Genomic DNA, 14,483 nt, shown 5'->3' with positions numbered 1-14,483 from the left:
TCAGACAGCAGTCCCAAACCAGGGTCCCTGGAACTTCTGACTGACTGGCTTCAAGTTAGGGTTCCCACAACCACCTTTTTGGGTTCCATTAATTTGCTGGAGCAGCTCATTGAACTAAGGGAAATACCTACTTAACATTGTACCAGTTTATTATAAAGGATATTCTGAAGGATACAGATGAAGGGATGGGGTGGGGGTCAAGGCACTTCTAAGCCCTCCCTGGATGTACATCCTCCATGTGTCCAGCTCTCCTGAACACTGTGTCCTCTGAACACTGTCCTTTTGGGATTTTATGAAGGCCTCATGACATGAGCATGACTGATCAAACCTCTGGACATCGGTGATCAACTGACCTTTGGCCCCCTTCCCTCCCTGAGGTTGGGGGGTAGGGCTAGAAGTCCAAGTCCTCTAATCCTGCCTTGGTCTTTTCTGTGACCCACACTCATCCTGAAAATCCAGCCACCCGTCATCTTATTAGTATACGGAAGACTTCTCTGTAGAGATTCCAAGGATCTTAGGAGTTGTGTACCCGGAAACAGAGATGAAGACTAAATTTGTATTTTACAATATCACAGCCACATTTTTGCTTAACCATTCATCCATTAATGCACATTTTATTTTTTTCTACTCCTTGGCTATTATGAATAATGTTGCTTAAGAACATTTGTATACAGGTTTGTTTGTGTGTGTGTGTGTATGTGTGTGTGTGTGAGAGAGAGAGAGAGAGTGTGTGTGTGTGTGTGTATGTGAGTGTGTGTGTTTTCATTTCCTTTGGGTATATGCCAAGGAGCAGAATTGCTGGATCATATGGTAATGTTTAATTTTCTTTGGAGCTCTTATCATTTTCTGAAATTACTACCAGGATTATTTGTTTATCTCTCCTGGGGCTGGGACTGGGATGGGTACCCAAAATCTCAGTCATTGCCATAAATAATCTTTTAATGCAATAAAAAAAAATCAAAGACAAGGTCAGAGTCCTGGAGCTTGAGGCAAAAACAAAAGCCTAATCCTGTCTTTATTTATTTTTTGTTCATGAACTTTTTGCATTCACTTTAGTTTTTAAGAAATACTGTATTAAACTATTACTAATCTTGATGACTGAGGCTTTTGTCCCCCCATTACATCTTGCTAGAGAGGGGAGTGAGGCACCCTGAAGGTCTTTTGTTCAGTGGACACAACAGGCTCACAGGTCTGTTCAGGTCTGGCTGAAGGGAAAGACTGCAAGCAGGGAGTATTTAAGGTCAGCTTTGATTTTAGGGCAGGCTTTCATGCTGTGAGGCCTGTCCTAAAATGGAAAGGTGAGAACAATCTCATGAGGTGAGAGTAGTTAAGGCCAGAGCTCAATGAGGGATGCAGGATGGAAAGGAGGGAATAGATGCCAGCACACCTTGAATGAGAAATGGACACAGGCTGGTGACCAACTGATGGGAGGGCATCTGGGTGTAGGAGGCACAGTGCAGGTGGTTCCAGTCCATGTGGCCAGTACTATGCCCCACACACTTGCATGGCCTCCACAGTAAGCAACCTATCAGGGCTGGAACCTGGGTGCCCAAGTTTTTCATGCAGCAAGCTACTACCCACATGTTTTTGTAAATAAAGTTTTATTGGAAATTGGGCAAATATTGGTGAGCAAAAGCCTCTGGAACCAGCCAAGTATCAGGGAAATGTATGGGTGGAGGGGGCTGGGTGTTGTCATAGCCTTTCCAGAAAGTAATGAGGTTTGACAATTAAGTTCACAAATTTGTCACCTTGTTCACTGCACTTGCAGCACTGTATAAACAACTCAGTAAGGTTTTATAACCTTGGTATATCAGTGTCTCGCAGCTGTGTTTGTGTCGATGTGTGGTGGTGTCTTGCTGAGTGGTGTTCATGTTTTTGTTACTTTGTGCATGTGTTTGTGTGCTGTTGGGAGAATGTCAGAGCTCAATTAGAGCAATGAAGAAACATTAAATTTCTTGTTAAACTTACCAAGAGTGGAAGTGAAATTGAGAACATATTATTCCAAGTGTATGGGGATAATGCCATGAATAAAATGGCACTGTACAAATGGATTAACTTTTTTTGAGGGGAGAGAAAGCATCACTGATGAAGAGAGGTCAGAAGGAACCAATAAAAACATGGAATTTTGCATCAGAATCATTAGCTGACTGTGAGAAGCATGGCAAACCAAGTAAACATTGGTAGAGTAATATGAAAACCTTTTTTTCTTTTTTCTTTTTTTTTTGAGACAGAGCCTCAAGCTGTTGCCCTGGTTAGAATGCTGTGACATCACAGCTCACAGCAACCTCCAATTCCTGGGCTCAAGCGATTCTCCTGCCTCAGCCTCCCAAGTAGCTGGGACTACAGGCGCCCGCCACAATGCCCAGCTATTTTTTGGTGCAGCCATCATTGTTTGGCCAGCCCAGGCTGGATTTGAACCTGCCAGCTCAGGTATATGTGGCTGGTGCCCTAGCCACTTGAGCCGCAGGTGCTGAGCCAGAGTAACAGGAAAATCTTAACTGGAAAGCTTGGCATAAGAAAGGTTTGTGTGGAAATGGTCCCAAAGGAGCTCACAGATAAACAAAAGCAAAGGAGAGTTAAAGTTTGCCAGGACCTGTCGAAGAGACAAGATGATGTTTTGGTCCATGTTATCAATGGTGATGAAACATGGCTATATCAACACAACCCTGATAGGAAACCTCACAGCGCACAATGGAAGTCAGCCAATTTGCCATGACCCAAAAATTTTCATTAGTCCAAATCGAGAGTCAAAACTTTTTTGATATCAGAGGGATTATTCATTATGAATTTGTACCAACTGGGCAAATAGTCATGTTTACTGTTTGGAAGTGCTGAAAAGGGTGTGTCAAAAGTGGGAAAGAAAATGTACATTGATCTATCTTCATGCTGCTGGTACTTTCTTCTGTCAGTTCAGATCTACTGCTGAACCTCTGTAATAATATTCTTTTCATTTCAGTTATTGTACTTTAAACTCATATTTCCATTCAGTTTGTTTTTATCATTTCTATCTCTCTATTGATATTTTCTGTTTGACGAGATGTTTTCATCTCATCCTTTATTTCTCTAAGCAGGATTTCAGTTAGTTCTTAAAACATATTTATAATGACTTCTTTGAAGTCTGTTAAATCTGGTATCCTCTCTGAGTTTCTGTTTCCTGCTCCCCCTGCCCCCATGCATGGTAAAATATTCCAGTTTCTTTTCATGGCCTGTAATTATTTTTTTTTATTTTTTATTCTTTTTGGCCGGAGCTGGGTTTGAACCCACCACTTCTGGCATATGGGGTTGGCACCGACTCCTTTGAGCCACAGGTGCTGCCCTGCCTGTAATGTTTTTGTTGGAAATTGGACATTTTAGAAACTAGCATGTCTGGTTTATGAAAATTAGGTCAACTTTAGGAAGTGGTCAGTGTAGGGAGGTGGTCAACTATGGAGGTTCTACTGTATATTGTAGCAACTTTGAGTATTGGACCCACATCCCCAGACTACTTGTTATTTTCTTGCTTATTTGTTGTTTGATGACTTAGCTGGACTATTTTTGCGAAGTCTATTTCCCTAGTGATGTGAAGCCTCATTGCTCCTCCGAGCGTGCAGCCTTGGGCATGGTCACAGTCCTCCTGGGATGGCCAGTTATCAGGGCTCTCTGGCTCTTTCCTTCATTTCTCTGTTAGCAGTCTGCCTTCATTGGTATCACACCCAGCCATTTGGCTCTGCTAATCACTGGATGATCGTTCTCCTGTTTACAGCAGTGTTTTTCAACCTTTTTAAAATCTCACAGCACACTTTAACCTATAGTTAAGCTTGCACAGCACACCTTCCTGACCTTCACCCTCTGTCTCCCGTTCTTACTGTTTTGTAAATTTAGCTCCTACCGTAAAGAAGCCTATCTTGAGTAGTTCAGCTGGACTGATTTAGGAGATTAACTCTTGAAGTAGAGTGTTGTAACAGGTCACTGAGTTATGCTAAGGGTTAATGGGATCTTTGCTTTGAACTAAGCAAATTAAGAAAGAATATCACATTGAAAAGAGGATAGCTTGGGTAGTGCCTGCGGCTCAAAGGGTTAGTGCGCCAGCCCCATATGCTGGAGGTGGCGGGTTCAAACCCAGCCCTGGCCAAAAACTGCAAAAAAAAAAAAAAGAAAGAAAGAAAGGAGGGTAGCTTTGGGTATTTAAGAAGTAAAAATTTGAGTAAAGATTGGTGAGCTGTTTCTGCCACCCCTTTATTTTAAGCCTTGTGTTAACTTTTGTAGAGCTTTTTTTAGGTCTTTCCGTAAACTCTGCACACTCTAAGGTGGCCTGTACTTTCTTACCTCCTGGTTGTCCTGTCTGTTCAGCAGGGGTGTGTCAACTGAAAGTCTCTGGCCAGGGTACACCCTGGTGTGGCTTGAAGTGCCTCCCTGGAAGGAACATGGATGGATGGATTGCCCGTGAGGGTGGCAAGCAGGTTTTCTTTTTTCTGACTCTCTTCTCACAAGGGACAGTCACCTGTCCTAGTCTGTTTTTGTGGCTCTCTGTTCATTAGTAGTATGTCTTTCAATTCTTTGTTTGACTCCCCCCCAAGAACCTGCCATTCAACGCTCCAGCATGCTCTCAGCCTTACCCTCACCTTTGGGAGCTGCCCCCTGGGGTCATGTGGGGTCTTGCTCTGGTCGATTACTGGGTTAGATGAATGGGCTTCATGGAAGGCTAGATATAGCCAGGTTCCTGGGCTAAGTTGCTGAGCACAACGGAGAGGCCTGCTGTGGTCTGAATGTGGGTGTCCCCCTCCCCCAGATTTATATGTTGAAACTTAATCCCCAATTCGATATCATTAATAGGTGGGGTCTTTTGGGAAGTGATTAAGTCATCTGGGTTCTGCTCTCTCGATGAGAGTGCTGTCCTCATCAAAGCAGCAGGAGGGAGCTCCTCACCCCTCCTGCTCTGTGAGGACACGGAGAAGGCACCACCTACGAGGAAGTGGACTCCAAATCCACAGATACCTTGTCCTGGGTCTCCCAGCTTCCAGAACTGTGAGCAATTAATTTCTGTTGTTTATAAACTACCCAGCCTAATGCTTTTTTTTTTTTTTTGAGACAGAGTCTTACTATGTCGCCCTGGATAGAGTGCCATGATGTCAGCTCACAGCAACCTCCAACTGTTGGGCTTAAGTGATTCTCTTGCCTCAGTCTCCAAGTAGCTGGGACTACAGGCATTCACCACAATGCCGCGCTATTTTTTGTTGCAGTTGTCATTGTTGTTTGTAGCAGACCATATAGCTCATGGCAAAGAGAAGCAAGAGCTAAGCTCGGAGCATTCAGTAATTGCCGCTCCCACGGCATATAGCCGTAGTGAGGCAGTGCTGTCCGCGTTATAGAACGACGGGAAGGTGGTTTGTGCTCCCCGGAGCTTTGCCCCCAGCGCCCCCAGTATACACAGCATCAGAAATGTTGCCTAGCATGCTCAGTTACCCGCTTAAGTTTAAAGATTGTGGCGTCTACTCATGTGTTTGTCATCCTGTACCAGAAGTCTGTTTGTTCTGATAAATTGTCAATATGTACTTTCCTAAGAATGAGCACAATACACTACTAATCCAGATAGAGCACAGCCTTGTAAGCTGCTAAACTCAGTGACACCAACAATGAGCACATAAAGATGTTTTCCCACCAGTGAGCTAAGACGATAAGCCCAAGGACATAAAATACAAATTATCTACATAAGTTACAAAGTCACTGAAACACATCCACCCACCATAAAGTCCTGTTCAGAACATCTTGTTTCACCAATTGTCACACATAATAAAAATCAATAGGAAAAATAATACTTGTCAAAGAATTTACTCTAAATCAAAATTATAATTATCAATAACAATAAGATCAAATAGTAAATGTAAAATTAGTCAAGCATTAAACATAAAGAAGATGTCAAGCTGTTCTAAAAAGATAATAAGAAACTGAGATAGGAGAAAGCAGACAGAGTTGACTAATAACCGCCACCCTCCGGAAGCGGAACATTAAAACATAACAATGCATGATAAATCACACTTGTAAACGCAAAGATAACCCGCACACATAAGCAAAAAGATTGCATTATGTAAGCTCTGTAAAAATGTATAAATACCAACATGTGTACCCAATAAATTCACAGCTGCATACTCCAACCCGTAGTGTGTCAGACTGTCTTTCCTGCGCCGATCTCTCGACCTTCCTCGTTCCTTCTCCCTGCACCCCCTCGGACTGAAGGCCACCGACAGGGCGGTCCGTTGCAAGTAATCATAAGAAACACCTCAGTGATAAGGGCATGGGGAAGGGTTTTGGCTCTGAACACGAGAACATGGGAGCTGGCAAGACGAGAGCATCGAGGATTAGCAGACTCAGCACCTGTGGTGCAAGTAGTCACGGGATTACAGCCATAAGAAGCTGCAGGAGGAGGCAGTGGGAGGGACGCTCATTCTTTCCTGGACCAGCTCACTCTGACTCTTTCGCTTCTCCTGCTAGCAGAATGCCTGCACGGTGTCTCTCTACCAAGACTGCTTTTCTCCCTCAAATACTGTCTCTCTCTCTCTCTCTCTCTCTCTCTCTCTCTTCCTTCTGCTAAAGCGAATAGCCCTCAGGCATCTAAAGGTAATTGTTTCCAAGCAAGATAACAGCTTCTGGATCCTAGATAAGCTGGGGCCAGAGACCTGGTCAGTCCTGGCCCCGACAGTTATTTAGCTGGCTTGGGCTGGGTTCAAACCCACCCCTCTTGGTGTATGTGGCTGGTGCTGTAACCACTGTGCTACGGGCACTGAGCCCAGCTTAATGCTTTTCAAAATAGCAGCCTAGGGCCAGGCACAGTGACTCAGCCTATAATCCTAGCACTCTGGGAGGGTGAGGCAGGTGGATCACTTGAGTTCAGGAGTTCAAGACCAGCCTGAGCAAGAGCAAGACCCTGTCTCTAAAAATAGCTGAGTATTGTGGCAGGTTACTGTTGTCCCAGCTACTGGGGAGGCTGAGGCAAGAGGATTGCTTGAGCCCAAGAGTTTGAGGTTGCTGTGAGCTGTGACACACTAGCATTCTACTGAGAGTGACAAAGTGAGACTCTGTCTCAAAAAAAAAAAAAAAGGGCGGTGCCTGTGGCTCAGTCTGTAAGGCGCCGGCCCCATATACCGAGGGTGGCGGGTTCATACCCGGCCCCGGCTGAACTGCAAACCAAAAAATAGCTGGGTGTTGTGGCGGGCACCTGTAGTCCCAGCTACTCGGGAGGCTGAGGCAAGAGAATCGCTTATGCCCAGGAGTTGGAGGTTGCTGTGAGCTGTGCGATGCCATGGCACTCTACCAAGGGCAATAAAGTGAAACTCTGTCTCTACAAAAAAAAAAAAAAAAAAAAAAAATCAGCCCAATGGTCTAAGACATGTTGTCTTCCAAGAAACCACTTGGGTGGGGGAAGATGAGTCCCAGGGCTGCAGCACTGTTGGAGGCAGAGACTTTAGAGAATGCATGGATCCCTGTATGAGAATGAACTGATTCTGGATCCCAACCAGGCCCAGGGCCTTTGAGGCAAACCCCAATTGGGGAAGAATCTGCCAGTTTTCCTACTCCCACGTCCCCCCAGCTCCTTCCCTGGAAGGATCTGAGAAGTGCTAGGCAACGAAGGGCTAGGCCCACAGCCAGGCCCCTCCAGGGTCCCTGGGGCGTGCCTGTGCTATGCTCAGCGTTTGCATCACCTGGCGCCATGCTGGGCCTCATGGGCATCAGTCTTGGGTACCACTTGTGCTGCTGATACCTGCCCCAAGCCACAGGCCCTGCCCTGGAGAGAGCCCCTGGGGACACTCCCATCTGGCTGCCTATATGGGTAATGGGGCCAGGACCACAGGAGGACAAATATGCCTCTGGAGGGAAGGGCCACAAGGCCTGGATGTGGCTGAGGAACAGCCTGTGTGACTATGAGCAAGGCTCTCTCTGGGCTCTGAGGGTGTACCTGGAGAAAGGGCATACTGTCCCCACTGGGGGCTGCCAGGTGGGTCCCCTGAGGGCCTGGCACCCAACATCTACTCAAGGAGGTAGTGAGCAGTGGTCCCTGGGTGATCCCCAGCTCACATCCTCCCGGGGTTGGCTGTGGGCTGTCGCCTTCTCTCCTGTCTTGGAGAGCCCAGGCTTTACCTTGGCATCCTCCTGCTGCCCATGCTGTGCTGGTCTGCCAAGGCGCTGGCAAGCATGGAAAGCCTGTTGTCAAAAGTACTCCTGGAAAATGGGCTGTGCACCTGAAGCTGCAGCTCTGACAAGATCAACTGGGCAGCAGGAACAGCATGCTGGGCAGCAGGAACAGCATGTGCCAGGATCCTGTACCATGTTTCCTTTGCAATGGGGTCTTCCCACTGGAGTTCCAACCTGGGGGTGGGGGTGGGGTGGGGGTGGCTGTCTTGTTTATCCAACATCCTTTCTTTATGTTTCCTGTGGCCAGGGAGGAGGCTGCCAAGTCAGGGCATACAGTTGCATCTCTGCTGCGGCTGTGGGAGTGCTGGTGGCAGCAGGGGCTGGCCCTGGATAGAGCACTAGGAGCCTGGGCCTGTGCAAGAACTTGCATGTGGGGGCAGGGAGCAGGGGCAGGGCCATGGCCAGTCACCCCAGGCCCCCCGGAACCCACAGGTGTCAGCCTGGACCTCCTCACTCCTATGCTGCATGCCCCCAACCCAGCAGGCAGAAGGTCTTTTCTAATGTTGCCAAGGGTGTTCCAGGGTCTGAGGGTGTGGGGTAGGGATAGAGGTGATAAGGGGCTCTAGCCAGCTCCTGGAACCTCAAGACTCCTCTGGTTTGGCCCCAAGTCCTAGGCCCCAGTTGGGAGCATGAGGAGTGAGGAGAGGCAGAGGGCTGGGGAGGCTGAAGCACCACTTGCCTCTCTGTGATATCAGACGAAGAGGGGTTGGTTTGGGTGCAGAGCAGAGCACAGCCCGCTTGACCCTCACAGGAAGCATTCCTAAGCCTTTGTCAGGCTGCTTCTGGGGCCTTGATGAGGTCCTCTGTTCACCAGACAGAATTCTGAGTTGGATGACGCACCTGGGCCTGTGACTGCTGGCTGCCCTGTCTCTGCCTGTCCTTGCTGGGACCCACGCTCAGGACAGGAGCTGGTCAGGATGTGTCAGTGCACCCCAACATCTCCTCCCCATCCTATTCCTGCCCAACAGGCCCTGCCCAGGACAGCGGGTGTACAGTGCACTCCCTGACTTCCTGGCCTGATGACTTTGTCATGTATCGTGTGGGGGGTCTCACCGCTCCTTGGCCAGTTTGCTCCCTGGCTCAGTGCATGAGGGGCTGGGAACACAGGCTGAGTATGGCCATGGGAGGGACCCTAATTGGCTTCATCACTCACACTCTGCACAAGGGGCGCATGGTGTAGGCAGGGCTTTCAGTATCTGCTCACCAAGGTCACTGAGCACCCACTACCCACCAGGCTCTATTAACACAAGATGCGGTCTGTGGAGGGGAAAAGGCTACCGTGCCCCATGACCAAACCGTGGCTACAACATTCCAGGGGCTGAGTTGAAAACCTGCCCAGCGTCCTAGCCAAAGCTCATCTCAGGCTCGTGGGTCAGGGACACGTGTGGATACGGATGTGCCAGATGTACAAATGTGTTTATAGCAACCCTAATGCTTACAAGAGAGAAGGGCGGCAGGACTGTAATGTACACATTGTCGACTCAGGAGTCCGGTGTGTCCTGATGAGCTATTTCACAGCTGTCACCTGAAGGCTTTCCTTAATACCAGCAGGATCCAGAAGGGGAGGATGTGTAGGGCTGCAGAAACAAGCCCCCTGGGAGGGGTAGGGGACAGGTCCACTGACAGAAGCTCAGGGCCCCTGGTGGGCTCCGAGCTGGCACAGACACACCTCACGTCACACCGTGATGCCTGCTGCAGCTGCAGAGGCTCCAAGCCACTGATGCCAGACTGTGGGCGTTGGTCAAAGAGGCACACATCACTCACGGGGAGCACAAGATTGCAGTTGCCTGACCCTCTGGGGCAGTGCTATGTCCTCACCGAGGACGGACAGATTGACCAGCAACATGACCCCCACAGTCCTGAAGGCAGGGTGTCCTCGAGGTATCTGGAATCCCTGGGCCCTGCCAGGGCTGGGGTCCCGCAGAAGGTCTCCTGTGCCCATGTGGCCACTATGGTGGGTGCCAGGCCAAGGTCTCGGTTTGCAAAACAGTGAGGCACTGCCTCTGCTTCTGCCCATGGGGCCATCTGGGGCAGGGCTGCAGAAGGCTTCTGCTGCCTCCATCTCTTCCTCTCCTTCCACTCAGCGCTTCTCATGTCTTCCCCAAAATAGAAGATCTAGGGATTTAAACACGCCAGAGTGTAGTATCAGCTTGGTGCTAGCCATCCTGCAACTGATGGCTTTCCCCAATAGATGGCCACTTGCTCAGCATGCCCGGTGAGTCAGCCTCCTGCCCCAGGGGCATGCTGCAGGTCCCCTGAGCTCGGCTCTCAGAGCCCACTGTGATGGAATGTCTCCAAGCCCCTTTCAGCTGTATCAACATGCTGAAAAAGTGAGCGGTGTGTGTGTTTCACTGTGGCATAAAAATTTGGACTGGGAGTTCCTGGCCCTGGGGCCACAGAGGCCTCTAGCTATGGGGGCCATGGACTCAGCCTGTTCTCCACTCCAGCCTTCAAGTTCTGCTCTCCTACCTCATGACCTTGGCTTGGTCCTGCCCCCTCCCCATGGCCTCTCTAGGCTCCCAGGAGGCAGATGACCTGGGTATCTCTGAAACCCCTCGGCCCCATCTGGTCCCATGCAACCCCCAGACTCCGTCTTGCCACAAAGACTCACCTTAGAGATTTCCACCTCTCTTTTTCTGTCTGGTTCTCTGGGCTTTCACTTTCATAAGAAGCCAAATAAAGACCTAGACAGAAAAGGAAGTGAAATTATGCAATTATGGTTGATAATAACAACCTGTTCTACACCCAGGCCTTGATCTGCTTTCGGTATTTAAACTTTTTTTTTTTTTTTTTGAGATGAGCCTCAAGCTGTCTCCCTGAGTAGAGTGTTGTGGCATCCCAGCTCACAGCAACCTCCAACTCCTAGGCTCAAGTGATTCTCTTGTCTCTGCCTGCCTCCCAAGTAGCTGGGACTACAGGCGCCTGCCACAACGCCCAGCTATATTTTTGGTTGCAGCCATCATTGTTGCTTGGTGGGCTCAGGCTGGATTCAAACCCGCCAGCTCAGGTGTATGTGGCTGGCGCCTTAGCCGCTTGAGCCACAGGCACCGAGCCAGTATTTAAACTGTGTTTGGAGTTAATTATAGATTCACATGCAGTTGTAAGACAGGACACAGAGATTCCCGTGGATCCTTTACCCAGTTTCCGCAATGCGTAATCCACTTGCAAAACCACAGCATGGTATAGAGTAGTGTCCAGCACAACCAGAATATTCTCTCTGCACAGTCAAGACACAGAATATTTCCACCCCCACCAAAGGATCTACCACCAGTGGATCCCAGGCCCACTCCCCTCCCCTCCCCACCCCTTTCTTAAGCCCTGGGAACCACCAATCTGTTCTCTATTTCTATCATTTTAAGAAAGTTAGGTAAATGTAAGCTTTTGAGATTGGCTTTTTTCACTCAGTGTAACTCTCTGGAGACCTACCCCTGCCCTAGCAGGTATCAGTGGTTGAACATTACATGGTACAATTGTGCCACGGTTTGTTTAATCGCTCACCCACTGAAGGACATTGGGGTTATTTCTAGTTTTTGGCCATAAAAAATACAACTGCTATAAACATTAGTGCACAGGTTTTGGGTTTTGTGTGAACATGAGTATTCGTTACTCTAGAATAAATAAATACTTAAGAATGCAGTCATGGATTCATGTAATAGCTGCATATTTACTGTGATAAGAAACCCTCTGTCTAGTCATATATCCTATAGGTTTTCTGCTGCCTTTTCTCTCGAAAAGTTGTATAGGTTTACATTTTACCTTTCAGTGTGCGATCCATTTTTAGTTAGTTATTAGTGCAAGGTGTGAGATTTAGTTCAAAGTTTATTATTTATTTATTTAAATATTTAGTCTTACTCTGTCACCCTTTGTAGGGTGCTGTGGAGTCACAGCTCACAGCAACCTCAAACTCTTGGGCTCAAGCGATTCTCTTGCCTCAGCCTCCCGAGTAGCCGGGACTACAGGCGCCTGCCACAACGCCCAACTATTTTTAGAGACAGCGTCTTGCTCTAGCTCAGACTGGTCTCAAACTCTGACCTCAAGTAACCCACCTGCCTCTCGGGCTCTCAGAGCGCTAGGACTACAGGTGTGAGCTACTGTGTCCAGTCTAGGGTTTATTTATTGGTCCGTGGATGTCCAAATGCTCTAGCAACATTTGTGGAAAGGCTGTCTTTCCTTCATTAAATTGCCTGTGCACGTTTGTCAAAAATCACCTGGCGTGTTTGTGGGGGTCCATTTCTGGGTTTTCTATTCTGTCCGTTGATCTCTGTGCCTATCCCCTCTGTACCTCACTGTCTCGACTGGTATAACTGCAAGGTCAGCCTCACTATCAGGTAGACTGATTCCTCCCACTAACCCTCTTTTCCAAAATTGTCTTAGCTTTTCTAGTTCCTTTGCCATTCCATATAAAGTTTAGGATAATCTTGTCTATGTCTCATAAAACATCTTGCTGGGGTTTTGATGGGTATTACATCAAACCTGTACTTAAATTCTGGGGCAAGAATTGACACTTGTTATGTTAGTCTTCCACTTCATGAACGTCATGTCTCTCATTTATTATGATCTTCTTGGATTGCTTTCATCAGCATTTGTGTAGTAGCTGTTTTTTTTTTTTTTTTGAGACAGAGTCTCACTCCATTGCCCTGGGTAGAGTGCCCTGGCATTGTAGCTCACAGCAACCTCAAACTCCTGGGCTCAAGTGATCCTCTTCTCTCAGCCTTCTGAGAATCAGATGCCCGTCACAATGCCCAGCTACTTTTCTAATTTTAGTAGAGATGTGGTCTCCCTCTTGTGTAGACTGGTCTTCAACCCTGAGCTCAAGCAATCCTCCCACCTCAGCCTTCCGGAGTGCTAGGATGACAGGTGTGAGCCATTGAGCCTGGCCAGCATAGTGTAGTTTTTAGCGTACACATCCTATATATGTTTTATTTACACCCACATGTTTTATTTTTTCAGTGATTGTAAGTGGCATTATATTTTCAATTTTGATGTCCACACATTTATTGCTAGTATATAGAAATACAATTAATTTTTGCAGGTGTAACTTGTATTCCGTAACCTTGCTGAACTCACTTATTAGTTCTAGGACTTCTTACAGGTCCCCTGGGATTGTTGTAATCCCACAGATGAGGCTCTGTTTCTGTCTATTTCCTCTCTGTTGTTTAGCTTGCATACTTTTTAATTTTTCTAGCTTCCAGGTTGCTGATTCTTTCCTGTGTCCTATCATTCTGCTGGTGAGCCCATTGACTGGCCTCTATTTCTATTATTGTACTTTCTAGTTCTAAAACTTCCATTGGCTCTTCCTTGTAACTTCTCTTTCTTTGCTGAGACTTTCTAATATTTTCATTTGCTTCAAGGAGTCCAGTGGCTGGCCAGTTGCCAGGTGGGCCCTGCCGTGGGAAGCCTGGGGCTGTCAGGGGCTGTGACCAACCCAGTTGGAGTCTAACACGTCTTAAATCTCTTATCGTACTTTCCTCTACTTTCCTAAGGAGGAAAATAGTCAAAATAGCAGATACTCTTCTCCAGGGTAGCTCTGGGAGGGCTGTTTGATCACTACCACATTGCTGCCTGGCACACATGACGCTCTCAAGAAATCCTGAAAGACTGAATGAAATGCCCCCTTTTTATTACCTCCCTGCCCCAAGACTCCTATCACTCCCCTCATGTGTCTTTGACACATATTATTGTGATCATGAGCTGACAACAATCATCACAGTAACTAGTACAGTAGGTTGAATAATGGCCTTCAGACATACCCACGTCCTCATCCCCAGGACCTTTGAATGTTACTTTTTGTGGCAAGAAGGGATTCAGCACATGGGATTAATTTAAGGATCTGGAGCTGGGGAGATGACCCTGGATTATCTGGGTGGGCCCTGAATGCAACCAAAAGTGTCCTTTATAAGACTTGTGATTGCATTTAGGGCCCCAAAGAGGGAGATTTGAGAGAGGATGATGTGATGATGGGAGCGGAGATCGAAGTGAGACATTTCGAAGATGGGGGAAGGGGTCACAAGCCTGGGAACACAGGTGGCCACTGGAAGTTCAAAAAGGCCCGGAAGTGGATTCTCCTTGCAGACCCTGCAGAAGAAATCAGCCCTGCCAACAGTTAGGCCAGCAAAACTGATTTCAGACTTCTAACCCCCACAACTATACAAGGGTCAATCTGTGTTGTTTTGAGCTGTCAAATTTGTGGTGATTTGTTTCGGCACCAAACTAATACACTAGGATGAATCAGGTATAGTCCTGTGGGCTTCACCTCTGCCAACCCAAGCAATTCTCACCCTGGGAAGGATATTTTCTCAGTCTCACTTTGCAAACGT

The 14,483-nt window shown here is 47.6% G+C and overlaps 1 protein-coding gene across 1 annotated transcript in view; it reads right to left on the bottom strand.

Annotated features, from left to right (window-relative positions):
• Positions 1 to 10,143: 10,143 nt before the first annotated feature.
• The window catches only part of LOC128564021 (ras-GEF domain-containing family member 1C-like), a 31,328-nt gene continuing 26,988 nt past the window's right edge, over positions 10,144 to 14,483 (bottom strand). The window contains exons 10-11 of the mRNA XM_053559608.1: positions 10,778 to 10,850; positions 10,144 to 10,281 (exon numbers count right to left, since the gene is read on the bottom strand). Coding sequence (XP_053415583.1) covers positions 10,257 to 10,281; positions 10,778 to 10,850 — 98 coding nt within the window. The 3' untranslated portion in view covers positions 10,144 to 10,256. The remainder of the gene's footprint in view (positions 10,282 to 10,777; positions 10,851 to 14,483) is intronic.

This window comes from Nycticebus coucang, chromosome 13, assembly GCF_027406575.1.
Source record: "Nycticebus coucang isolate mNycCou1 chromosome 13, mNycCou1.pri, whole genome shotgun sequence".
Classification (NCBI taxonomy): domain Eukaryota; kingdom Metazoa; phylum Chordata; class Mammalia; order Primates; family Lorisidae; genus Nycticebus; species Nycticebus coucang.
Note: the sequence above shows the minus strand (reverse complement) of the source record. Positions and strands in the feature narration are given on the sequence as shown.